This window comes from Hippocampus bargibanti, linkage group LG16 (assembly GCF_051943395.1).
Source record: "Hippocampus bargibanti isolate YZ-2025 linkage group LG16, ASM5194339v1, whole genome shotgun sequence".
In the NCBI taxonomy this organism is placed as follows: Eukaryota; Metazoa; Chordata; class Actinopteri; order Syngnathiformes; family Syngnathidae; genus Hippocampus; species Hippocampus bargibanti.
This window is the reverse complement of record NC_142749.1, coordinates 17,203,403-17,229,596: the sequence shown is the minus strand read 5'-3', so window position 1 is coordinate 17,229,596 and position 26,194 is coordinate 17,203,403. Positions and strand designations below refer to the sequence as shown.

General features: G+C 37.2%; 1 protein-coding gene across 1 annotated transcript; it reads right to left on the bottom strand.

Annotated features, from left to right (window-relative positions):
- Window positions 1–5,312: 5,312 nt before the first annotated feature.
- LOC148886799 (uncharacterized) lies at window positions 5,313–24,376 on the bottom strand. The gene is made up of 12 exons (XM_089017657.1): window positions 24,244–24,376; window positions 15,881–16,033; window positions 15,696–15,803; window positions 12,767–12,962; window positions 12,469–12,699; window positions 12,281–12,387; window positions 10,770–10,917; window positions 10,603–10,655; window positions 9,460–9,557; window positions 9,193–9,364; window positions 8,204–8,389; window positions 5,313–8,128 (listed from the first exon to the last, which is right to left on the bottom strand). The coding sequence occupies exons 1-12, from the start codon at window positions 24,262–24,264 to the stop codon at window positions 6,869–6,871; spliced, it is 2,733 nt and encodes a 910-aa protein (XP_088873783.1). The 5' UTR covers window positions 24,265–24,376; the 3' UTR covers window positions 5,313–6,868.
- Between the last annotated feature and the right edge of the window lie 1,818 nt (window positions 24,377–26,194).

Below are 26,194 nucleotides of genomic sequence, written 5' to 3'. Positions count from 1 at the left end.
AGTGACGTTGAAAAAAAAATCATACAAAAACATCCTATGAAAGAGCGGGGGGGGGGGGAATTAGATTTGGCCCTATTGCGTTCTCTGCCTCGTCAGCGAAGGCTCAACCGCGACCTTTCCGTCCACCGAGCGAGACAAGAACAAATGAGCAAACGATCCAGATTAGTACACACTATTGATTGACGAAAGAAAGAAATAACACTTGGAAAATATGAGCGAGTTTAATCCGGCAAATGCCTACGAAGAGCGCTTGTAAATCCTCATATTGAGGTCAGAGCTTCTGCTAAAGATGAAGGGGTGGGTGGGGGGGTTAGTTACACATTTTGGGATTTTCCAAAACTTGGGTATTATTTATGTTTTATTTTTGCAACGCTAGGGTTTTAGACATGTTTGGATGTCGGCTTGTGGGATTAGCCGCAAAAGAAAGTGATTAATATGACGATTTATTGAAAATATGTGATTCTTACTTGGATGAATACTTTGAATTTACATATTTCCAAACAGCCTTTTTTTAACTGAGAATGTATTTCATAAATATACTTATGACAATCAAATTTTATTTTATCAATTTTTTTTGTATGCTGTTGTTATGTCATAATTATTTGTATGTATATGTGGCCCGCAACAAAAATGATTTTCACACGCTTGGTTCCTATTTGCTGTCTATTAGCTAGCTAGCTAGCTAGCTATTTCAGCTGGATATTTAGCTGGCTATAGATTAGCTGGATAGCTATCTGGCTAGCTATAGCTAGCTAGTTAGCTTTCTATCTATTTGAGTTATTCCGGGTTGAGTGAACACTGGCGTGTGTGGCTGCCGCAAGTTTAGGTGACATAAAAATATGCATGAGACTAAAATGAATAATTTCAAAATATTTTCCCACCATTGAGACGGACAGCCTGGATAATTCAGTTGAAAAAATATACATAAGCATACTTCAACTTTTGAAGTTTATTTGGAGTGACCGAGACTAATGTTGATTTCAAACGTCCAATGTCGCCATCTCGTGTATGAATACGAAATATTCGATTATTAAAATAAGAGGGGAAAAAATAACAGCGATTTCCGTTTACATGTTGTGGTTGTTTCAAAATGAAAGAAATATTTCTGTTTTGATAGTTCGGTTTTTAATATGTACAATGGGTCCATTTACTTACAATATTACTTATTTCGGAGTAACTAGTCATGAAAATGTAACCGGTATATCACAATACTGTAAATACAACACAATGATGTACATCCTGATGTATATTTTAAAATGGAAATCGACTCACCTTTTCTTTTAAGAGTAAATTTGTCGTTTCGGTCACGGTTGCTCAACTGTTAATGTTCAAAAGAAAATACGTTAAACATAAATTAAATATCCACAGGATAACAAAAGTGAAATAAAACGAAACAACTCACCCGTTTGATGGATTATGTGTTAGTGTTAACTCGCTCGAAAAAAAGTAACATTAGACCTGAGAAAGAAACATTTTAAATGTTAGACCGGTATTTAAATAAAGGTTGAAAACATTTCCGAACAAGAGTTTAGTTAGACTGTCATCTAGTGGAGGTTTGGGGTATTACTGGATTTAACAAATTTAGTTGTAGCCCGGCGGTGTCTAAATCCTGGAAATAAGTGCTGAAAATGGCCGCCACTCATCAGCGATAACAAAAAAAAAATGTGTCCACCATTAATCAACAATCCTGTATGTGATAGTTGTCCGTGTTAAGCGCTTTGTTACACCTCCAGATGTTGTTAAAGCGCTATATAAATCAATATGTATTGGATTGTATAATACAAGAATAAACACAGGATTTAGCATAAATGCTAGTCGTGGATTGTCCACCTTCATTAGGCTAGCTGTACTAACTAATCTAAATTAGCTGCAATCGAATTAAATAATTGCCAACAAAATCAAATTCCACAAACTGTGCTGTTGTTAACGTTTTAGAAACGATTTTCAGAATCTTACCTGCAGCCCAACATGTCCACATTACGTTTACTGGTAACTAACTACTACCGTGCTAATGATCTAGCTAGGTAGCTCGCTAGCTAACTATCTAAATGAATAACGTTAATCCTGGTGAAAACTGCACGAAAATGGGTTACCCAGTGTGTGTGCCAGGGAGATCAATCTTCACACCAACATAGTTGGCGAGACAAAAATAATTCCAAAGCCCATATTTATCTTCAGAATGCTTTTATTATAAATATACAGTGTGTTAATATGGAATGGTACCTGACACTGCCATTCATTTTTAAACGCTACTAGGAAAATAATAATAATAATAATAATAATAATAAACAAAATGGTAAGTGAGCTTGTGATTAAATTGACTAAATGACACAAATTCACAAGGGGAGAAAGAAAATCTGAAAATGCTGTAGTGGCAAAAAAGAGGGTGAAGATGGACTGTATTTTGGTGTTTGGTGCGGTTATTAAAAAAAAAAAAGCAAAAAAAGGAGGTCAGATGACTTTTGTCTCTCAAATCCGCAACAACTTTCCCAAATACAGTGATACCTTGGCTTACGAACTTAATTGGTTCCCAGACAAAGTGTGTAAGGCGAAAGGTATGTATCCCAAAAATTAATTTTCCATAGGAAACCATTAAAATGAGAATAATCCGTTCCCAGGTTCCCATAAAAAATAATTTTCTACTTTCCAAGCCTTGAAAACTACACAAAATATACCTTATTTTATGTATAATAAATGTGCTGTGGTATTATAATTAAAGAAATAAAATGTACGGTACAATAAAGTTCGTAAGCCAAAGGATTTGTAAACCAAGGTATTACTGTAGTGGAAAAGTATTGAAAGTCCAGTTCATGCTGTTGCTGTCCTGTGAATTTGTCACCCGTGTGTTGCAAAAAAATAAATAAAAATAAAATACGTTTAAACAGCTTTTTATTCAAGTCAACCATCACAATCTTTTTTTTTAACGTCCAAGCTGGCTCCAAAGTCATCAGGCACTTTTTTTAAAGTTGAATTAAGTCACGTGCCGTTGGAGTGAGCCTATCCATGTTTGTTGTGGTCGTGTGCAAAAACACCGGGTATACATGGACTGTGTATAATATATCATCCTCAACTCAAAACATGCATACAACATAAAAATAAAAATGTAAACATTGAAATCTGTAAGACAAAAAAAAGATGCTAACCTAAGCTTAAATAATCAAAGAGGAAACAACATGGTTATTATTATATATATATTTTTTTTTACATATTCTTGAGACTACAACAACCCCCCCCCCCGCCCCCACCCCTGCCCGTGTCTGCTTTCCAGCAGGCGTTAGGCCTCAGTGGCGTATTCATATAAAACGTGAAATAAAACATGAAATAATGTTGAAAAATTAAAATTGAGAGAGAGGAGGACAAAAAAAAAATGAACTGGCACCCGGTGAGCTGTTGCGACAAGCTCAAAATGCACACGAAAGGACTTTGGCGAGAGGTAAAGAAAGTACAGTGATACCTTGGCTTACGAACTTAATTGCTTCCCAGACAGTGTGTAAGGCGAAAAGTGTGTATACCAAAAAATATTTTCCCATAGGAAACCATTAAAATGAGAACAATCCGTTCCCATGTCCCCAAAAAACATAATTTTCTAATTTTCGAAGCCGTAAAATCACACAAAATAAACCTTATTTTATGTATAATAAATGTGCTATGGTATTGTAATGAAAGAAATAAACTGTACTGTATGATAAAGTCATTTTATTTACCTTTGTGATGGTCGTTGATGGCTTGATGGAATGGAGTGGCCGGTTTCATCAGTATTAAACACTTGATGAGGAATGTAGCCTTCTTTTACCATCTTGAGGAATGATCCATTGTAGATGCTTTCTCTGCGATAATTTTATCTAGTTCCTCATCAATTGTGTTCTGTTTAGCTGGATTGATAGCTTTTTGCATCAAGTGTACACATGGCTTGTGCGGGTTTTGGTGGAGCCTGCGGGGAATAGAGGACAAAAATAGTCGGCTGCCATTTTGTTGTTAGAAGAACGGGCTCGTTGGCGAAAGACATATCACTCATTGTGGCAGCTCTGTGTGTATCCCGAAAAATAGTTCGTATGACAAGGTAAAATTGTCATAAATTTAACGTTCGTGAACTGAAAAGTTCGTAAGCCAAGGGGTTCGTAAACCGAGGTATCACTATAAACCAGTTTGAAATATGAACGTGGTTTGACAAAATGGCTTCCGAGTCACATTTGCAGTTGCGGATAGAAAATGAAAATGGCACGTGCGATTTAAAGTGGCTGTTTTTGGAAAGCACAAAATAAAAAAGTAAACACTAAAATAAGCCACTTCAGACAATTAGGTCCCATATGGATGAAGTTGAAAAAATGAGTGAAAAAAAACAACATAAAAATATTTTAAAAGTAAAAAAAAAAACACTGCCCTATGCCATATTTTTAAATTATCCACACATATATGAAAGCAATGAGAAAACTAAACTACTTTGCTTTTGAAAATTTGGTTAAACTTTTTTTTCTGTAGGAAGTTTGTTTTTTTGTAAATTGATAGCTTTATTCGTATAAATGTTTACCCACTCATAATAGTGTATTACCATTTTCTTGTAGTGTTCCGCATTTTTTAAGGTCAATAAACTCACATATATGTGATTTTTTTTGGTTGGGTGAAGGGATGCACAAAATTCCTCTTTTATTCCAGTAGATTTGTTTTTTAATCAAATATCGCGACATTATTCTATTATTTAAAAACAAATGCATGACATTTTTTCTCCTAAATGTTGTTTTTCCATTGAAAAAAACTACATTTTTTTCAGTATATATACAACTTTTTTCCCTACTAACTTAATCTTTTACTTGGGGCATCTACAACATTTTTGCTTGGAAATTTACATTTTTATTCTTGAAATATAAAATGTATCGCAGGAAACTATAACCATATTTGGTCATTTACAATCTTTTTTTTTCTTGTTTCAAGTAATATCAAAAGATGTGTTTTCTCGCTAATGTTATTGTAATATTTTTTTTCTCTTGACATAATGAACACTAATAAATGTACAACTTCCTAACTGTACTTTAAATTTTTTTCATCCTTGTAAAATTAAGATTTATTTCGTCTTTGCGACTTTATTTTCATCTTTTTTAAACTAATATCACATTATCCATGATGATAATTGGATGATGATAATTTAAAAAAATATATTTTTTCTCATCATATTACCTTATTGTTGTCACATATATACATATATATACACCTATATATGCCCAAATATACATATATATATATATATATATATATATATATATATATATATATATATATATATATATATATATATATATATATATATATATGTGTGCACACATTTTTTAGGCCATAGCTCACCCACGGAGTATACATTTTTTTGTAAATATAAGTGAAAAATGAAACAACGGAAAGAATCATCGAGATTGAGGCGAACGTAAAATGACCAAACAATGTGATAGATGGAAAAAGTAAAAAAAATAAAACAAGTGTCATTATGACACAAATAGGAAGTATTCCACCATCTTGTGAAACACTTGACCGTTTTTGGAGTTTGTAGTGTGTGTGTGTGTGCGTATGTAGAAAGGTTTGAGTGTTAGGTTAGATTAGCTTTAGCGCAGCAACAAAATGGCGGCCGCTACATTACAAGAGATAAACAGCAACATTTTGTGGGTGAACAGCGGCAGCCACATGCGCCAGCGTTCACTCAAACCGGAAGTAACTCAAATAGATAGAAAGCTAGCTAGCTAGCCAATCGATAGCCAACAAATACCTAGCTAGATAGCCAGCCAGCTAGATAGCCAGTCAGTTAGGTAGTGAATAGATAGCTGGCTAGCTTGCCAGCTAGCAAATGGTCACTTTACAGTTACAGGATAATTTTTTTTGCGGGTGGACAGCGGCAGCCACACGCGCCAGCTTTCACTCAACCGGGAATTAACTCAAATAGATACAAAGCTAGCTAGCTAGCCAATAGATAGCCATCTGGATAGCTGTATAGCTAATAGATAGCTAGACAGCCAGCTAGATAGCAAATAGATAGTTTATAGATAGCTAGATAGCTAGCAAGATAGCTGGATAGCTAGATAAATAAAAAGAAGTGGAGAGGAAAAAAGAAAAAAATAAAGTCAAGAGAAAAAAAAAAAAAAGCTAAAAGGGACAAAAGAAAGTAGTAGTTTTTGGTTGTCCATTCATCTATTCCTGCGACATATCATGACGGAAAGAAAAAGTTATTTTTCACTAAATACCAGAAGATACAAATAAAACAATTAGCATTCACGCGCACACACGCGCTAAAACGGTCGCTAAGTGTTCCAGCGAACAAGTTATACGATTTCTCGTCCCGGCGTCAAGGTATCTCTCTTGTTAGCGTTAGCGAAGCCGGCGATGAGCGCGGGCCTCCCTATAAGGCACGTTAGTGTCGGGAAAAGCAAGCTAATAGTTTTACTAACATTTTAAGCTAGCTAGCTAATGAGTGTGACGTGTGTGTGTGTGTACCCATGAACATGTTTTTAAAATAAATGCGTTGACAAAAGTAGCGCAGAATAAAAAAAATGTACGCTAGCATATGACAGTACAGATGCTAATAGCGACGGTTGGATGCATTAGCATCCCCCCTTAACGGTCTCGCGTTTGAATTTATTGATGGATTTTATTGGATATTTCTTTTTGAATAATAAATGAGATGGGCGTGGCTAATGTGGCAGTGCTTGTTCAAGAGTCTTCGTCGTCGCTCGTGTTAAAGAAAGAAAAACGATTTGCGATTGTCTGAGTGACTGTAAGAATGTGATCGGAATATTCCCAAGCGCAGATTTTGGCGTCCCACCAGGCTAGTAAAAAAAAAATAAAAATAATAAATGTAAATATGGATGATGGTTTTAGGGGTGGGGTCTATTTAGCTTTGCTGAGCCAGAACCAGAGCAGAAGCCTGCGTCAAAACGGGGCCCGGGTGGCCCTTTGAGACCTCCACGTCGCACTTTTCCGTCTGATCGCTAAATGTGTCCATTTTGCCCTGCGAGGCGCCGACTTCCTCGCCCACGTCGGTGTCGTTGTGGATCTGGACGACCCGTTTGGCCATCAATTCCGACTGGCGGTGGGTCGTCTCCGTTCGGTCCGCTTCGACGTCGGTTCCGGTCCTCGGGCTTTGCGTCCCGGAGCCCGACGGGAGGACTTTGGCGAATTTGGTCCCGTTCAGATCCTCGTCCAGTTTGACCTGGAATGGCGGCAGGCCGAGTAGGAAGGCCCTGATTCTGCTGGGGGAGCTCAGGTCTGCCGGTTCCTCCTGGGTTTTGGATCCCGGTTCCTGCCCGCGGCTAAAGTCCGCCGGGCGCTCCGAGCAATCGGTTTTCTTGCGAGCCGGCAGGTACTCGGCGCCGTTCGCGCCGGCGCGACTCAGCTCGGGCGGGTCGACGCCGGGTCGCTTGAGGGTAAAACGCTTGCTGAGGTTGAGCGGCAGCGCCTGCTCGGGCGGTGGCGTGACGGGAGAGCAAGGCGGCTTGACGCTGAGGTCCTGGGAGAGCGCCTCGGAGAGTCGGCGGGTGAACGTTTGGAACTGGGTCGAACCCAGACGCGTCCGCATCAGCTGGCGGACTTGGACGCTGCAGTCCAGGTCCAGAGGGAGGACCCGGAGCGGGGGAAGAGGTTGGCGGTGGCGGGCATCCCGAAGGCCGCCTCTTTCGGGGTCCACGTCCAGGTGGAAGTCGCGGTACGGGTGGTGGTGCTGCGGAACCGGGCGGGCGGGCGGAGGCGGCGGCGGCGGGTCGGCGCTCGGTAGAGGCGCCTCCGGGCCGCCGTGTTTGGGCCGCTGGGGGAAAATGGCGGCGCGCGGCTGACTCGGCTCCTGGGGAGTCCGTCCGGGGGTCTCGGTGACCCTCTGGAAGCTAACGCAGTTCCTGAGCACGTCCAGGGGGCACAGACCTTTGACGGGGCTGAACCCCCCCAAGGATCCGCCCACAAAATGGCGGGGCAGCGCCGAGAGGAGGGCGCCGGGGGCCGCGGAGTCGCCGGATCGATCCTTGGGACGCTCCGTCGGCTTGGGCGGGAACGGGAGGAAGGGGGTGGACATGGGGGAGAGGTCAGGGGTCAGGGGCATGTTGATGGGGATGAGAGGCGGCTGGGGAGGCGGCTGGGGAGCCGCGGCGAGAGGCTGCGGCACCTGAAAGGATGATAGATCACAAACGTGAAAAATCCAAAGGCGGGAATTGAACCCGCGGTCCGTTGAGGCTGCTACCTGCTGGGCGCTGCCGTTCGCCGTCGGCCCGTTGGCGGCGGGCGGAGACGCCGGCGACTCGGCTTTGACTTTGGCTTGTTGTAGCGCCAAAAGTTTGGCTTCGGCCATCAGCGAGGCCTTGTTGCGCTTGCCCGGCGGACGCCCTCGTCCTCGCTTCACCGCCACCACCGCGCCGTCGGCCGTGATCTGTCAGATGATCATAATCATCATAATAATAATAATCCATTTCATTTCTAAGCGCCTTTCAAAACTCTCAAGGTCACTTTACAGTCACAGGATAAGTTTTTCTGTGGGGGAGCAGCGGCAGACACACGCGCCAGCGTTCACTCAACCCGGAAGTAACTCAAATAGATAGAAAGCTAGCTAGCTAATAGATAACTAACAGATAGCTAGCTCGCTAGTTAGATAGCTGATTGATAGCAAATAGATAGCTGGCTAGGAAGCCACCTAGATAGCTAGCTATGTAGCCAGTTAGATAGCTAGCTAGATAGCTAAATAACCAGCTAGATAGCTAGCTGGGTAGCCAATTAGAGAACTAGCTAGATGATAATAATAATAATAATAATACTAATAATAATAATAATAATCATCCATTTCATTTCTAAGCGCCTCTCAAGGTCACTTTACAGTCACAGGATAAGTTTTTCTGTGGGTGAACGGCGGCAGACACATGCGCCAGCGTTCATTCAACCCGGAAGTAACAAAAATAGATAGAAAGCTAGCTAGCTAATAGATAACTAATAGATAGCTAGCTTGCTAGTTCGATAGCTAATAAATAGCAAATAGATAGCTAGCTAGGAAGCCACCTAGATAGCTAGCTAGATAGCTAAATAGCCAGCTAGAGAACTAGCTAGATAGCCAGCTAGATAGCTCACAACGCAAGGAAAAAATATCTTGTGAATGAAGTTTTAAACTGTGATTAGCGCTTTTATGCAGAAATAAAAACTTTTAGATGAAAATAGAAAATAGCACTTGAATGGAACTCTTACGGTGGTCGATGGGGCGGCGGCCATCTTGGCTTTAACTTTGGGTCCAGGTTTTCGGTTGCGCGCGAGCGGTTTCCTCCCTCGCACGCTTCGGGGTTTCACGGGCAGGGTGCATTGTGGGATTTCAGGTTCCATGCCGCCGGCGATCAGATGCTCTTCGTAGGGGAGCATCAGCCTGAGATATATTAAAACAAAAATTACAACGAGGGCTTCTTGAGATGCGCTGTGAAACAAAATGGCGCTCCTGCGTAAAAAAAGGCGCTATGTCACCTTTCGTAGTGTCTTCTGGTGCAAGTTGCGGCGCTAGTGCTGCCGGGACAACCGCCCAATTCGTTGTAAACGATCTTCCACAAGCGGTCCGACGTGACCTGCGACGACAAATGTGGAATAGGTAGCATCCGAATTACGACCGAGTTCCAAACGGTCGTAAGTCGAAATGGTCGTAAGTCGAAATCCATTCAAAATGTTGAATAGAGACTCGGAGGCTAAATGACTGGCAAACTCTGGTGCCATCACACGGTCGATTGCTGTGCAAGAGTGAGGGGGAAAAACATTGCCAGAGGTCTGACCAGCGCTTTATCGGCACAAACATATATTCTTTATCCTCCTTGAAAACTGATGAATACAGGTAACATCCGACTTACGAGCGACCTCCGTTCCGACCAAACGGTCGTAAGTCGAAATGGTCATAAGTCGAAATCCATTCAAAATGTTGAATAGAGACTCGAAAGCTAAATGACACGCAAGCTCCTCCCCGTCTGGTGTCATCACACGGTCGATTGCTGTGCGAGAGTGAGATGCTGGCTGTCTGGGTATTATCATCTAAAACTGCTTCATGTCACAAAGAGGGTACGGAAAGTGCTGAAGAATGAATGACTCTCTGTGTCTTTTGTGTTGTCATATTATTTGTTATTTAGTTTATGTTTTCATTTTTTTTTTACTTTCTGTTACTTCCGGGTTGAGTGAACGCTGGCGCGTGTGGCTGCCGCTGCTCACCCGCAGAAGAAACATCATGTGACTGTAAAGTGTCCTTGAGAGTTTTGAAAGGCGTTTATAAATGAAATGAATTATTTATTATTATTATTTATTATTATTATTATTACCGAAAAAGCACGGCAACTTCAATCGGATATCATCATTAAATAAAACGACTTTATTATACAGTAGTTTGTTTCTTTTTTTACAATGCAATTATTATATTATTATAAATATTATTATTATTAAAATTGTCATACACGTTGCCGGCCTGCTAGCGCGTTGCGGTGCCAGGCGTAGAATTTAAAAAAACAAATAAAAAGGGTCTGGAGGTCATGGTCGTAAGTATGGGTGGTCGTAAGTCGAGCTGGTCGTAAGTCGGATGTTACCTGTATATAAATAGACGCACAAGGCGACAGAACGAGAGACCAAAATTACCTTTTCATAGCCTCCGAGACGCCTGACCACCGAGTACATGAGGAAGAGGTCGACTAAAGGGGGCGAGAGACAAACCAGAAATAATAATAATAATAATCATCATCATAATAATAAATGTATGTATTATTTATTTCTAAATTTGTCATCGCCTCGAACAAGAACTCAACTCTTCTTGAAGCCGAGGTTGGGCACTTTATGGATGGGCGCGCCTTGGCGCTCCATGAAGGCGAAGAGCTCATCCAGGAAGATCTGCTCTTCGGGGTGAGGGAGCCAGCCGCCGTCGCTGCCCATCTCCACGCTGCCCATCACGTTCTCCTAAACAAAAGTCCATAAAGGCGTGTGTGTGGGTGGGGTGGGTTATAATAGATACATAAATAAACACAAAATAAATAAAGAAATGTGCAAATAAATAAATACACAAATAGACATGCAAAAAATATATTAATATATATATATATATATATATATATATATATATATAATATAATACAGTAAAGTCTCGTTATATCGATATCGGTTATATCGATAGTACCGCTTATTACGATACTATTTCTATGAACGCAAGGAGAAAATTACATGCGCGCAGGGTTGGATATATCGATAGTCCCGGTTATATCGATATTTTTTCCGACTCCCGAGAATATCGATATAACGAGACTTTACTTTATATTAATTAATATATAAATATATACAAATAAGTAAATGCACAAATAAATACATAGACGCATAAATAGATACATGGATAAATAAATACATAAATAAACATGCAAAATAATGGGCAAATCAATAAATAGACACAAATAAAGAAATGCACAAATAAATACATGGACGCATAAATAAATACATGTGCAAAATAAATAAATACATGAGCAAATAAATATAAAATAAATAGATAAATGGACAAATAAATAAATAAACACATAAAATAATTTAAAAATGCACAAATAAATAACAAATAAATACATAGATAAATGGCCGATTAAATAAATAAACACAGAAATAGCCAGGCAAAAATAATTAAATAAATAAATAAACACAAAAATAAATAACGAAATGTGCAAATAAATAAACATACAAATAGACACTCAAAAAAGATAAAAATGAATAAACACACATAAAGATATGCACAAATAAATAAATAGACATGCAAATAAATACAAAATAAATCAATAGGTAAATGGACAAATAAATAAACAAATGCGCAAATACATTAAAAAAAAAAAATAATAAACAGGGGAATGGATGAATAAATAAATAAACGCACAAATAGCCACGCAAGAATGTATAAATTATAAACGCAAATTATAAATATTTTTAGAATAAATTGTAATTGTAAATTATAAATAAAAAATTAGCAATGTATAAATAAATGCACAAATAAGTAAATAGATGAGCAAATAAATAAATAAATAAATAGAAAAAAAGACAAATAAATACATAGACACATGAATAAATAACTAAATATTAATTTGAAAAAAATTAGTATTATTATTTTTTTTTAATCTCAGTTTACACGCGCTGCATTCAATTTTAGGCCAAACATAAGCAAAGTGTTTTCATGAATAAAAAAATAAAATAGAGCCTAAAATTGTGATATAGTTTCATCTGTTCAGTTTTTGGGGGGCTGAGAAGAAAAAAAAAGTGATGGTGAGTGAAAAAAAGACAGATAGAATCAAACCTTCATCTTCTCGATCCAGGATTCCGAGTTGCCGGAAGTCGGCGTGTCTCTGCCGTCATGTCCTCGTCTCTTGCGAGGTCGTCCTCGGAGGCTAAGAGACGGACACCCTAAGGCAAAAAAAATTACATTAAAAAAAAAAATCAGGAAAACTACTAGTTTTACGTTTAATTTTTGCGTGCGCCGCTTACGGAATTGCCAAGAGAAGCTGACGTTGTTTTCCAGTGTGGGGTGGTTAAAAGTATCCCTGCAGTACATCAAGCGGGTGTTGGGCGTCACCCTGATGCCGCCCAGTGCTAACAGGTGGGCGTCCTGTAGCGCCGGGCCACGGGCGTCGTCCTGGATGCGCCTCTGTAGCGAGCGGTAGCGGCAGTATTGAGGGTAACTCAGGACTTTGACGCTTTTGCATTCGGGCACGCCGTCTACGCCGGGAAGAAAAAAAAAAGTGGTTTTGGACGATAAACGCGGCCAAAAAAATGGACGTCTTACTTTCAGTCTTGTCCTTCAGAGGCTTGTGGTCCGTCGTAATGGCGGCGGCGCCCTGTTGTGCTTCGTGGATGCGATTGACGGCGCCGCACGGCGCCGCCTTGGGCCTGCTGAGCCACTCCGGCGGTTCGGCGCACGACCAACGCACCAGATCCTCCACGCGCATCACCATCTTGCGGGAAACGGCCACCACCTCGTCCTACGGGGAAGGCGCGAGGGGATTAGCGGTGGGCAATCTGGGCCAATAGCGTACAGAGGAAAAAGATCATAAAAAAATTACATTTGGAGTAAATCTTGGGAGATTTGAGCCGGGTGGGCCTGGACCGGTTATTATTTTGAAAAGCCTTCATATTTACATTCTTTCCTGTTGCCGTTGTTTGGAAATAACAGAAATTTTCCATTTATTTATGTCTTTATTTTGGGTTGGAACCAATTACATGGCATTTCAGTTCATTTCAATGAGGAGAACTGATTTGAGTTGAGCTTGACTGCATTTGCTGTGGGAAATGTGTTTTGAAATCACAACAAATTGAACGTCATCAGTTCGCATTCCACTTTGGGTGCACCGCATGAATTGTTTTTATTTGTTAATTTAATTTGTTAATGTTATTTATTTATGTATTTATTTATTCCTTTTTTGTTTACATATTTACTCATTCGTTTATATATTTACTCATTTGTTTACATATTTACTCATTTGTCTATTTTATTTTTATTTATTTATTTATGGTTGGAAATTTATTTTGAGATCACAACAAATAGAACAACAACAGATTGCATTTTACTTTGGGTGCACCGCATGATTTTTATTTGTTCATTTATTTTGTTTATAAATTTTTTTTTGTGTTTGTTAACGTTACTTGTTAACAATTTGTTGCTATTCAATTCGTTGTGATTTCAAAACCAATTTACAAACCAAAATAAATAAATAAATAAATACAGGACTACATAAATAAATACATTAATGAATATAGTATTAAGTATAATAATATAAAGTAAAATAAATAAGTATTTTGATGATGATACTAGTGCAGCGTGTTCGACCGGAAACAAATTCCTTGTGTGTTCTACATACTTGGCAATAAAGATTATTCTGATTCTGAAATATAGAAATATGGACAATAATAAATAAATAAATAGAAAACATTAAATAAATAAATAAACCAATAAATAAATAAATAAATGAATAAAAAATAAAATAACAAATATAGAAAAAGAAAATAAATGAGTAAATAAATAAATAAATACATACACAAATATGGAAAATAAATAAATACATTAATATATATATATATATATATATGGACAAAAATAAATAAATAAATAAATAAATAAATAAACAAATAAATAAATAGAAAACAATAAATAAATAAATACATGAATAAAAAGAAAGAAAATAACAAATATAGAAAAAGAAAATAAATGAGTAAATAAATAAATACATACACAAATATGGAAAATAAATTAATAAGGAAAGCAATAAATTAATGGAAAATAATAAATAAATAAAATGAGAGAAAATAACAAATAAATATAGAAAAAGAAAATAACTACACAATAAATAAATAAATAAATAAATAAATAAATAAATAAATAAATAAATAAATTCATTCATTCATACATTAGAACACTGATTCATTCAAAGTTTATCTGGCGAGCAGGGGCTGATTTATAGGCCCGCGCCGCAGCCTACGCCGCAGTGCATCATCGAGCAAGACTCTCGTTTCTGCTGCCGTACGAGGTGACGGCGCAAGCCGCCACTTGGAATCCAAAACAACAGCGAGCGAGCGACCTGAAATGGAATGGAGCGAAGGAGTCTCTCAGCCAGAAAAGTTGCGTTGGGCAAATTTGAAGATGAAAGTGGGAATTAGTGAGAAAAGAAAAAAGATGAAGACATTATTGAGATTCCTCCCGCAACACCTTTGGAGGCCACGTTCATGTGACAAGGTTATTATTAGACGTTTGTGGCGCATTCCTCATTCACTGCCAGACGATGTGCAAAAAATGTGAACGCTCCAGTGCCAGGGTTTTTGTCATTTTCACTCCAATCGCACAAACTACATAATACTGAGTTTTAGGACGACATAAACATTCTGTGGAAGAAAACTTTAGACGCTCATCAGGAAAAAAAAGGTTAATTCATAAGTTATATGGGTCGGGAGTTATATGTGCTTGAAATGTGGGCGGATTTACATAATACAATACAATACATACATATTGATTTATATAGCGCTGAAGCTGTAACAAAGCGCTAATATGGACAAAAGGAAAACGCTGCCCTATTGTGGAAGGGGAAAAACATTACCAGAGGTCTGACCAGCGCTTTATCAGCACCCCCTGCAAGAAAAACCAAAACCCAGACAAATTCGGGAATGGCGCTCCACGTCACGCTTTTAAATTCCCGAATAAATTCCAAAATGGCAGCGAATAAGTTAATGAAGAACACGCTGTTAGCAAATTTGCTAGCATTAGCTCTGTTCTACCATCAGTGGGTATCAGTGAACGCTGGCGCATGTGGCTGCCGCTGCTCACCCACAGAAAAAAACTTATCCTGTGACTGTAAAGTGACCTTGAGAGTTTTGAAAGGCGCTTAGAAATGAAATGGATTATTATTATTATTATTACTGTATCTATTAGCTAGATGGCTAGCTTTCTATCTATTTGAGTAATAATAATATTATTATTACTGTATCTATTAGCTAGATGGCTAGCTTTCTATCTATTTGAGTAATAATAATAATAATAATAATAATAATAATAATAATAATAATAATAATAATAATAATAATACATTGAATTTCTAAGCGCCTATTAATATTACATTGCGCGATAAAATCAACACCAAAGCCGATGAAGGCAAGATTGGAAGTAAATGAGCCAGCGGAGCACCGCACTGGCTCCATCCCAATCCCCCTGGACCTCTTTCACTGACCTCTCCGTGCTCTCCGGTTCGACCCTTCGGTGTGTCTTCTGGCAGGAAGTAGAGTCTGGTGCTCGCCAGCAGGTGGCGCTGCGCCTGGTCTTCCCATAGTAAAGTCACCTGCACGCAAAAGGAGACGTGAATTATTAGATTTTTTTTTCCCGAAAAAGTTTTCATAAACATCGCATCCGGCTTACCTCAGCGATGCACACGGGATCTTCGGCCCCGCAGCGGACAAAGTAAAATTCGCCCAAGCGCCACACCTGCACGGGGCCGTCGGCTCGGGTTTTGCTGCCGACCGACTTGTAGAAGGCGTAAGTGCCTCTCTGGCAGCAAGGAGCACCCAACCACTGCGGAGGTGAAAGAAGAGGAGAACGGTTAGAAACACAGCTGGAGATTTGCGACGATGATGCCGCGTAATTTCAGGACTCAAAATACGTAAATCGCGGGTAATTAATTGCTCCATCCATTGCAAGGGATTTGTAATTGTCCGCAAAACGTAATGGCGGGGATGGTTTTGTGGCTTTCATTTTTTTTTGAAATACATAATTAAATAAATATTTATTTTAGTACACTTTTTTTTCTTCCTTTTTTTTTAATCCTTCCGTCAAAAAAGAATCCACTGTAACAAGCTGATCAATCTCTGTTGCCACATGATCAATACGGCCATGTTAAATAAAGAAATACATACTGGAAATGAATAAATAAGTAAATAAAAAATAACTACATAAATAAATAAAATGATAAATAAATAAAATGATAAATAAATAAACAAACAATAAATACATGATAAATAAAAAAATGATAAATAAATAAAAAATAAATAATAGATAGGTAAATACAAGGGTAAATAAAATGATAAATAAATAAATAAATACATAAATAAAATGATAAATAAATAGATAAATAAATAAAATGGTAAATAAATAAAATGGTAAATAAATAACCGAGTAACTAAATATGTGGATAAATAAATAAATAAAAAATAAAAACATAAATAGATAAGTAAATAAAATGAAATAAATAAAATAAAATGGTAAATAAAATGCTAAATAAATAACCAAGTAACTAAATAACTAAATATCTGGATAAATAAATAAATGGATAAAAAATAAAAACATAAATAGATAAATAATTAAAATGGTAAATAAAATGATAAATAAATAAATACATAAATAAAATGAGAAATACATAGATAAATAAATAAAAGGATACATAAACAAAATAGTAAATAAAATGTAAAATAAATACATGATAAATACATAGATAAATAAATAAAATGATAAATAAAATGGTGAATAAAATGACAAATAAATATGTAACTAAATAGATAATACATATGTGGATAAATAATTAAATGGATAAATAAATAAAAAATAGACAGGTAAATAAAATGGCAAATAAAATGATAAATGCATACATAAATAAAATGATAAATAAATACATAACTAAATAAATAATAAAAAAGTGGATAAATAAATACATGGATAAATAAATAGATAAGTAAATAAAATGATAAATAAATAAAAGAAGTGATTGATTCTGTAAACGATTCATTCCTTTCCAAATGACCTTTTTTCCACCCCCAACCGTGTCAAATCGTTGTCACCGATAAGACTGATGAATGAGACCGATTATGCGTTGATGATGTCATTTGCCCAAAAGCAACATTCTTGAACATTTTCAGAAGACAAGAAAAAAAACACATTTTTTTTTTTTCCCTTTGATTCTAACTTTACAAAATCGATCGGCATGAGACAGGCATTGATGCTATCAATGCTAACAATGTAACAATGCTAACAATGTGCTACGTGTATCCAGAAGAAGAACGTTAAAAATTAAGCCCTACGTGAGATTGGCATATATGCCCGCGGCTTCCTGATACCGACGGTCAATATCGCCGGTGTGTGTGTGTGTGTGTGTGTGTGTGAGGGGGGGAGGGGCAACTCTACACACATAACATTTCAAAATGACTCACAATGTCGCCCACGAGACTGCTGTGACGTCAATCGTTGGGAGGAAGTGTAATATTCCGAATTGGATACGTTTTAATAATAAAGTATGTTGCCAAGGAGCGTTGATGGTGGGTGGGACGGGGGAGGGGGAGGGGGGTGTTCAACAATTGAATTTGATGTGAAAAATATCTTTTTTTTTCCGATCACAAGCGCACATTTGACAATCCACAACATTTCAATGTTATCCCACTACGAGTGTGACCAATCTGCGGTGGCAGTGCCACTGTGCACTTTGTAAAGAAGCGATTCATTAAACAGAAGCGATCTCTTATTTATTTATTTGTCACATTTTTTTGAACCAGATCGATGTCACAGTGGAGACTCGGATTAAAAAAAAAAAAAAAAAAAGAAAAAATGACAGCTGTTCTAGTAGGCTTTCCACTCCAGTGCCAGGGTTTTTGTCATTTTCACTCCAATTGCAGAACCCACACAATATTCTATTTAAGGACTACGTAAACATTCAATTCAGCATAAGAAACCTTAGATTCTCTTCTTTCTTCATAAAAAAAACAGTTAATTCCTAAGTTATATGGGTCTGGAGTTATCTGAGCTTGAAATGGGGGCAGCTGTACAAAATACAATGCAATACATATGTCGTGGTTTATATAGCGCTTCAACAGCTTTATAGCTGGCTAGCTATTAGCTATGTATTTGGCTAGCTATTATCAGAATCAGAATCAGAATCAGAATCAGAATCAGAATCATCTTTATTGCCAAGTATGTAGGACACACAAGGAATTTGTTTCCGGTAGAACACGCTGCACTAGTATCGTTGTCAAAAAAACTGCTAAGTGGCACTATACAGTTCCATTTTGGCTACTGTTGAAAGAGTTCAAAGAGTTAATGGCTTGGGGGAAGAAGCTGTTTAAATGTCTGCTGGATTAGCTGGCTATCTGGCTAGATATTAGCTATCTGGCTAGCTATTAGCTGTCTAGCTATTTGAGTCAGGAAACCCATTAGCTATTTAGCTATTTATTAGCGAGCTGGCTAGCTATTAGCTATTTAGCTAGCTTTATATCTATTTACTAATAATACTAATACTAATAATAATAATAGGAATTGGATTTGCCTTTATTGGTCTCGCAGTGGAGAAATTTACAATAATATTAATAATAATAATAATAAATTTTATTTCTAAGCGCCTTTCAAAAGCTCTCAACGTCAATTTACAGTCACGGGATCAGTTTTTCTGTGGGTGAGCAGCGGCAGCCACACGGGCCAGCGTTCACTTAACCCGGAAGTAACTCAAATAGACAGCAAAATAGATAGATAAATACATAGATAGCAAGCTAGCTAGTGAATCGATAGCTAATAGTTAGCGAATAGGTAGGTAATAGCTCGCAAATAGATAGTCAATAGCTAGCGAATAGATAGCTAATAGCTGATTTGTTTCTAATGACAGGCCGGTCCAATGCTAAACATGGCCGCCAGGGAAATGCGGCCATGGCGATATTGAATCCGTCAGGCGTCTCTGTGATTCCAGTTTGGAGCTGAAGGCATTAAAAAAAAAAAAAAGGGCCGAATTACAGCAGCTTTACGTGAAACGCAATACGCGCACTCGCAGCTGCCGCCTGCCAGCAGCAAACAAGACGAAATATTCCGCAGACGACCTTTCTGGGTGACAAACAGTCGAACTGGATTCAAACGAGATTCATTTGCATCAAGAAATATTGCCCGCGTATGATATTTTAATGACTGAATGATGCGTGAGGCACTGAGTAAGCTGCTTTTTGAATCACAGGCTAAACGATTCATTTTAATTAATTCAAACGGCTATTTTTTTTTTTAGTATTGGATGATATTTAGTGACAAAATAACGCTGCTCGATACTAGTTTTAACATTTAAGTAGAAACAAATGTGTAAGACAAAAACATGTCACCATTTATGTGCATTTGACTCAACAGCACCTCTGCAGGCGGAACCGCACATTGCATTCGATTTTGATTTATTTGCCAAATAATGTTTTTAATGATTTTTTTTCCCCACCACTAATAATTTTTTTCAAAATTATTTAAAAATAAATTTTAATTTTGAAATTTATTTTGACATTTTAAAATCTTGAAAAAAATCTATCACCCAAAAATATTATATATGACTAAATGAAAATCAATAATAATTTAATAATAATAATAATCATCATCATAATGAAATTCATAATAATAATAGTAATAATATTAGTAATAATAATAATAATAATAATAATAATAATAATAATAATAATAATAAATGTCTTTTTTAAGTGCTTTTCAAAACTCTCAAGGTCACTTTACAGTCACAGGATACGTTTTTCCTTGGGTGAGCAGCGGAAGCCACGGTTTAATGATTTTTTTTCCCCAACAAAATGCCAGATTATTATTATTTTTTAATTATTTTCTCCCCACCATGGTTTCTAATCATGTTGCTATTTTTAAAATTTAAAAAAAATCTATAAGAAAAAAAATATTAAATAGGACAAAATGAAAATTAATAATATATTTGATAACAATATCAAAATTAAGCATTATTGAAAATATTCTAATTTAAAAATAGAAAATATTGTGTTCTGATAAAGTTTCCAGATTTTTTTTTAAACATGTTTATCCATTTAAAAAAATGTTTATCCCGATATGAATAAATATGCGATTTTCATATTGCAGGAAAGCATGTTTTTTAAAATGAACTAATCCATGTAGCGTGCGTGTGTGTGTATGGGTGGGGTCGCCAGTGCAGCTGCTCCTCATTTACTCCTACTAAAAAGGTCGGGACTTGAAGATTCACCCGAATAAAAGTGCTTATTTTGCATTTCCTGTATAACCCAACGAGTGCTATTCGCATATTACAACAACCAGTTGTTCCTGTTTAGCTCGTCATTGTTATGCCTGCCTTCCTTCTTCCCCGCTTACCAAAAAAAAAAAAAAGCAGAATATTCTTAAATTTTACACTCTTGTGTGGATCAACCAGATCACAATCACCCCCCCCACCCACAGGCTCTTTAAAAGAAAAAAAAAAAACCACCATGCCGCGCACCCCTCCCCCATCGCATACCCACCCTACCCTCCCTTCCTATCCCCCTCACAAGCGCCACAGTTCTGCAGACAAGCTGCAGCAGGCACAGGATCAATTTATAAATGAATTTAAACAAAAAAAAAAGGCAGAGCGGCGAATGAAAAATTGGAAAGGAAGAAAAAATAAATAAAAAATAGACATACAGAGTGGTGACGTGGTGAAGTCGCAGCGCCTCAATTAGCATCGGAGAAAAAGAGAAGCCACACATGACCGACACCCAGAAGAAAAAAACGACACATACATTAAAAAGAAATAAAACACACATACATATACAATAAAATGTTCTTTTACAGTCTTAACGCAACATTTATCAACAATCTTGCCTAAAAAAAAGTGCGAGGCTAACAGTGGAGAGCAAACACATATGCAGCTGAAATTACAGAAGCAAGGAAAAAAAAGAAAATAAAAATTAATGTGTGGGAAAAATATAGAGATATGAGATATGATGAGAAAATGGGCCAGCAATAACGATTTCTTAATAGTACACAATACACAGAAAATCGAAGAGCGTGTTTTAAAATAGAAATGACATTTTAAGGTGGAAACTAATAAATACCACCGCCAGCTGCGACAACACCCAGATAGAAAATGCGCATATTTAAAAAAAAAAAGGCATATTTTACCTATATTGAGAAACAACAGCAAATGCTTCAAGGACAACAAAAAACGGTGAAATATGCGCTATAAATAGATTCAGAATGGAATATTTTAACATTAAAGGAATTAAGTGCGGAAAGATATTTTCCTAAATAGATTTTCTTGACAAGATGGATGCCCTAAAACGAAAGTGGGGGGGGGGCAGAATGCACAATAGAGCATATCAGGTTATGCTATTAAAAAAAACATAGCGATGAATTGGATTCTAAAGACGTTGCAGCAAGTTGACTGACATGATGACAGATTTTCAAGACGTCTTGAAAATCTATTAGCTGGCTATCTTGTTATCTAGTTATTCAGCTATCTACTGTATCTATTAGCTAAATAGCTAGCAAGCTATTAGCTATTTATTCGCTCGCTATTAGCTATTTATTCACTCGCTATTAGCGATTTATTTGCTCACTATTAGCTATCTATTCTATTAGCGATCTATTCGCAAATAGCAAGCTATTAGCTAGTGAATAGAGAGCCGATAGCTAGCGAATAGATAGCTATTAGATAGCAAATAGATAGCCAACAGCTAGCGAATAGACAGCTATTAGCTAGCGAATAGACAGCTATTAGCTAGCGAATGGGCTAGCAAATAGATAGCCATTAGCCAGCAAATAGATAGCTATTAGCTAGCAAATAGATAGCTATTAGCTAGCAAATAGATAGCCATTAGCCAGCGAATAGATAACTATTAGTACATGAGACGTGAAACAAAATGGCAGACCAAACAATGAATACCCCTAAAGATCGTGTAAACAAAACAAACAGCATAATAATAATACTTTAATTAAATAATGACGGAACGATATTTATTCTCCTAGATTAAAGCGCAAACGTTAATGTTCGTGTTACTATTAAATACACATTTTAGGAATTAGACTTATTTTTGGCCGACATGTTTTTGTTGTTTTTTTGACTTCAAGATGGCGCCACGAGAATGGCTGCCTTTCCAGCAGCTCCTGAATTATGTTTTTTCTACTTCTTTCTTTCCTTTCCTCACTTTGCTGCTGTGAAATGTAAATGTCTCCACTGCGAGACGAATAAAGGTATATCCAATCCAATGATTTATCGGTGCAAATTAAATTTTAGAGGAGCGACTTGTAAACAGTTGGGGGAAGTAAAGCACAGCACTAGAGAAATCAATCCACCATTTTGTTCTCTTGAAAAAACTGTTTACCAGCCGGAGTTAATGTTGAAAGAAGCGACTATAGCTTACGTTCTGGTGTAAATATGCCCTTTTCATACCAGCCATTTTGAAACATCAACAATATTAACCTTTTGCACTTTTCAACTATTATTTTTCAGTCTAAAAAAGCATGAAAAACAAACAAGAACACAACTCCTTTCACATTCTCCATAGATTTCATTTCCTCACAGCCAAGCCGCGTGATGAATAGTAACATGAGCATATGATCAACATACTATTTATTCATTAGAAGGATTTCATGCAGCAGTCTCAAATCTTTCTGGATTTTTTATTTTTATTTTACCCCCTTCTCCCCTCCCTCTTCCAGGGCTTGAGGGGAGGTGGCAAAGGAAGGAGAACAGTGCTCGGCTCAGCCTAGCGGTAGAAATGAGGCAGGAAAATAAAAACCACATAATATAATCTGAGAAGCCAGTCTCAAAATGTGAACACACACACACACACATACATAAGGAAGCACACACGGTTTTAGATGGAAACCCTTAATCTGTTTACGTCAGTGCTCGTGATAATTTTCTGGGAAATAAAATTCACATATTTTTTTTTTCTAAGAAAACTCACTGTAAAAATAATAAACGGAATGTCCTATCATATAGATAAGTATTGAAAAAAATTAACTACGAGTATTGACCTTGGCTATATCCTGTTATTCAACACAACAGGGAAAGAAAACAGCAGTGAGTTTTCGATTTTAAAATATGAATATTAGGTAATAGTATTAAATGGACTTGTGTGATTTTCATGTTAAAATACAATGATTTTATAATCTATAGACTCCCTCTTTGTGGATTTGAAGTTTAAAAAAAAATCACATATTTGCTTCAATATTAGCATTCCTCCTTAAACTGTGGTAATTACAGCCGAGACAAAATGTCGGGGCTTGATAATATTATTACGCTGCTTGTTTAACGCCATCGAAATAGTCCAACCTCGCCCCGGTCGAGCGAATCCAACATTTTAATATAAAATAAAAATAATACAGACTTTATTTTCCAATTATACCGATCGCTAGCTGGCAGCTAGGCTAAACTAGCTAGCTGCCTTAAAAAGAGGAGGAGGGGTGTTCGCGTTAAAAGTTTCCTGTTTTTTTGTCTATTTTAAGCGATAAATGTTATTTTATTCCGGTAATATGTGCTTTGCGTGGATGGCTGTAGGGAGGTCGGTTAGCATAGTGGCGAAAACGAGGGGAGATTAATGTCGACACGACACAAAGAAATTAATCATTAAACACAACGGGGAAATATCAAGAAATTATTACACGCGGATTTTGAACGTGCTGCCGTTGGGGAAAAGGGGGGGACAGTCAGGCTCCAACTCGCTTCTGTGTCACGGTCGAAACGTTTGAGAGCCACGGTGGAAAATAATCGTAATATTACAATATTATTCATATATACGCCACGTTTGAAGCGGGGGAAAGTTAGAATAAAAGTTGCAATTGTGAGTCACAGCAACTCTATGTGTCTGTGGGGGCGAAGGGGGGGGGCAATCAATGCGATATGGTCAAACTAAATGAAATAAAACTCTCAATCCTAGGCCGAATTTGTCGACGATTTCGTCCAAGTGGGCGAGCGGCGAGAACGCCAACTGGAACACATTAAGGCATTTCATATTAAAAAAAATATATAAATATAAATATATTTTTTTTACCTGTATTGTATTGTGCTCCATTGCAGTCCTGCATTCCCTCTGCGAGGCCCCTCTCCGGTTACACCACCGGGACTCGCCGACACACAAACAAACGCACCACCGCTGAACCAGAGAGAGAGACTGAAAGAGAGAGAGAGAGAGAGAGAGAGAGAGAGAGAGAGAGAGAGAGAGAGAGAGAGAGAGAGAGAGAGAGAGAGAGAGAGAGAGAGAGAGAGAGAGAGAGAGAGAGAGAGAGAGAGAGAGAGAGAGAGAGAGAGAGAGAGAGAGAGAGAGAGAGAGAGAGAGAGAGAGAGAGAGAGAGAGAGAGAGAGAGAATGAAAACAAGCACCCCCTAAAAATGGGGGGTGGGTGGGATAACGCTGGCTCGAGGTGTGGCCAAAACTTCGCCAACTTAAATGATAATTAAAAAAAACAAATTATTTTTAAGTATAAACAATCTACTTTCATAAATCCGCCTCGATGTTGACTTCTATTTATTTTAAATGGAACCAAATTAAATCGAGTATCCAAGGAAGGAAGTCATTAAAGCGTGCGAGTGGGTAATATTGTCACGTTACATTTTGGAGAGGAAAAAAAATGTTAGGCTGATTCCAGATCTGCCATTCTTCTCTTTTTGTTTCTGTTGTGTATTGGGCTTCTGCGCATGCGCAAAGTTCACGCATGGCGATGATATCCGCTTGTCGTAAAGCTCGAAAGGGAAAAAAAGAAAAGCTAAATATATAACAGGGAAAATTTGAATAGGTCTCATTAAAAATATTCAAATTAATATTGTCATTATTAATAGCGTGTGTGATGGTGTCAGGCACAATGCGTGCGTTTAGTGTTTTTTTTGTGTGGGGGTGAAGCATTGAATGGAGGCTGTAATGACAGCATCCATTGTTCGTGTCTGGAAATATCCAGCCTGCCATTTTCTGATAGTCCAGTTGAAAATTAAGATGAAGTGTAACACACACACAGACACGTCGAAAGTCAGGGGGGATTAATGAGCAGGACTTTTATAAGACTGCAGTGTGCAGAAAAAGAACAATTTAACTCTTTCTTAACCAGGCGAATGTATTTTTTAAAGGCTAAGCTATCTCGGTTGTTACTGAAATTAATGAGCGATATTTGATACTTCCCAACACACATCTGACACACGCGAAAAACATAATATAAAATTTTAAATCACACATATAGGATGAAATACATACTTTTGAAACAAAAAAAAACGAGTATTTATGGCTGGAAAAAAATCAAGTATGACGTTATAATGTATGAGATTAAATACGTGTAGTTTCCACATTATATATAGCATAAGAATAAAAACGCAGACAGTATTTGAAATCAAAATGTGTCCATAAAATATTTTCAAAATAAAGGTTTTTATTCAAGTAGCTTTACAACAGGTCATATATTCTAGTGTAGATGAAGTTACAGTACATTTACGAGTTATAGTACAATTTCAAAAAATATTTTTTTCCCCCTAGAAAATATATAGCCTATTTATTCCATAATTATAACCTGCAGAAAAAAGATCCAAGCAACGTTATGACTAACTTTGCAATTAGACATCCCTTTAAAAAAAATAATTTATTCACAATATTCTGAGTTTGGCTGTAATATTGTTGGAACAAAAAAGCCCAACTATTAAATTGAACTGAACCAATAGGGTGAAATATCAAAACAGGCCACTAGGGGATGGTAGAGTACCATTGTTTTGTTTTCAAACGGAAGTAAGAATAAATCCCAATTTGGAGATCTCATCGACGAACTATCACCATCATTGACGTCAATGGTGCTTTAATGCAAAAGTCTTAAATCAAATATGATTTATAAAAGTGCCTGCTTTTTTTCAGCTGCTGTAAACGCAAAAGACAATTTTAGCCTTTCAATGGGAGTAAAATCAGAATGAATGAGTCGCACCAACATAACCAACAGTGAATATTGCAAATATAGGTGCTTGTTTTTTTTT

Excerpts from the sequence above, each read along its gene's own strand:
- LOC148886799 (XM_089017657.1), bottom strand. The coding sequence starts at position 24,264 with ATGGAGCACAATACAATACAG. Across the intron at positions 15,804-15,880 it reads ATCCCGTGTGCATCGCTGAG|GTGACTTTACTATGGGAAGA; the intron begins GTAAGCCGGATG and ends TTTTGCGTGCAG. Across the intron at positions 8,390-9,192 it reads CCGCCGCCCCATCGACCACC|ATCACGGCCGACGGCGCGGT; the intron begins GTAAGAGTTCCA and ends ATCATCTGACAG.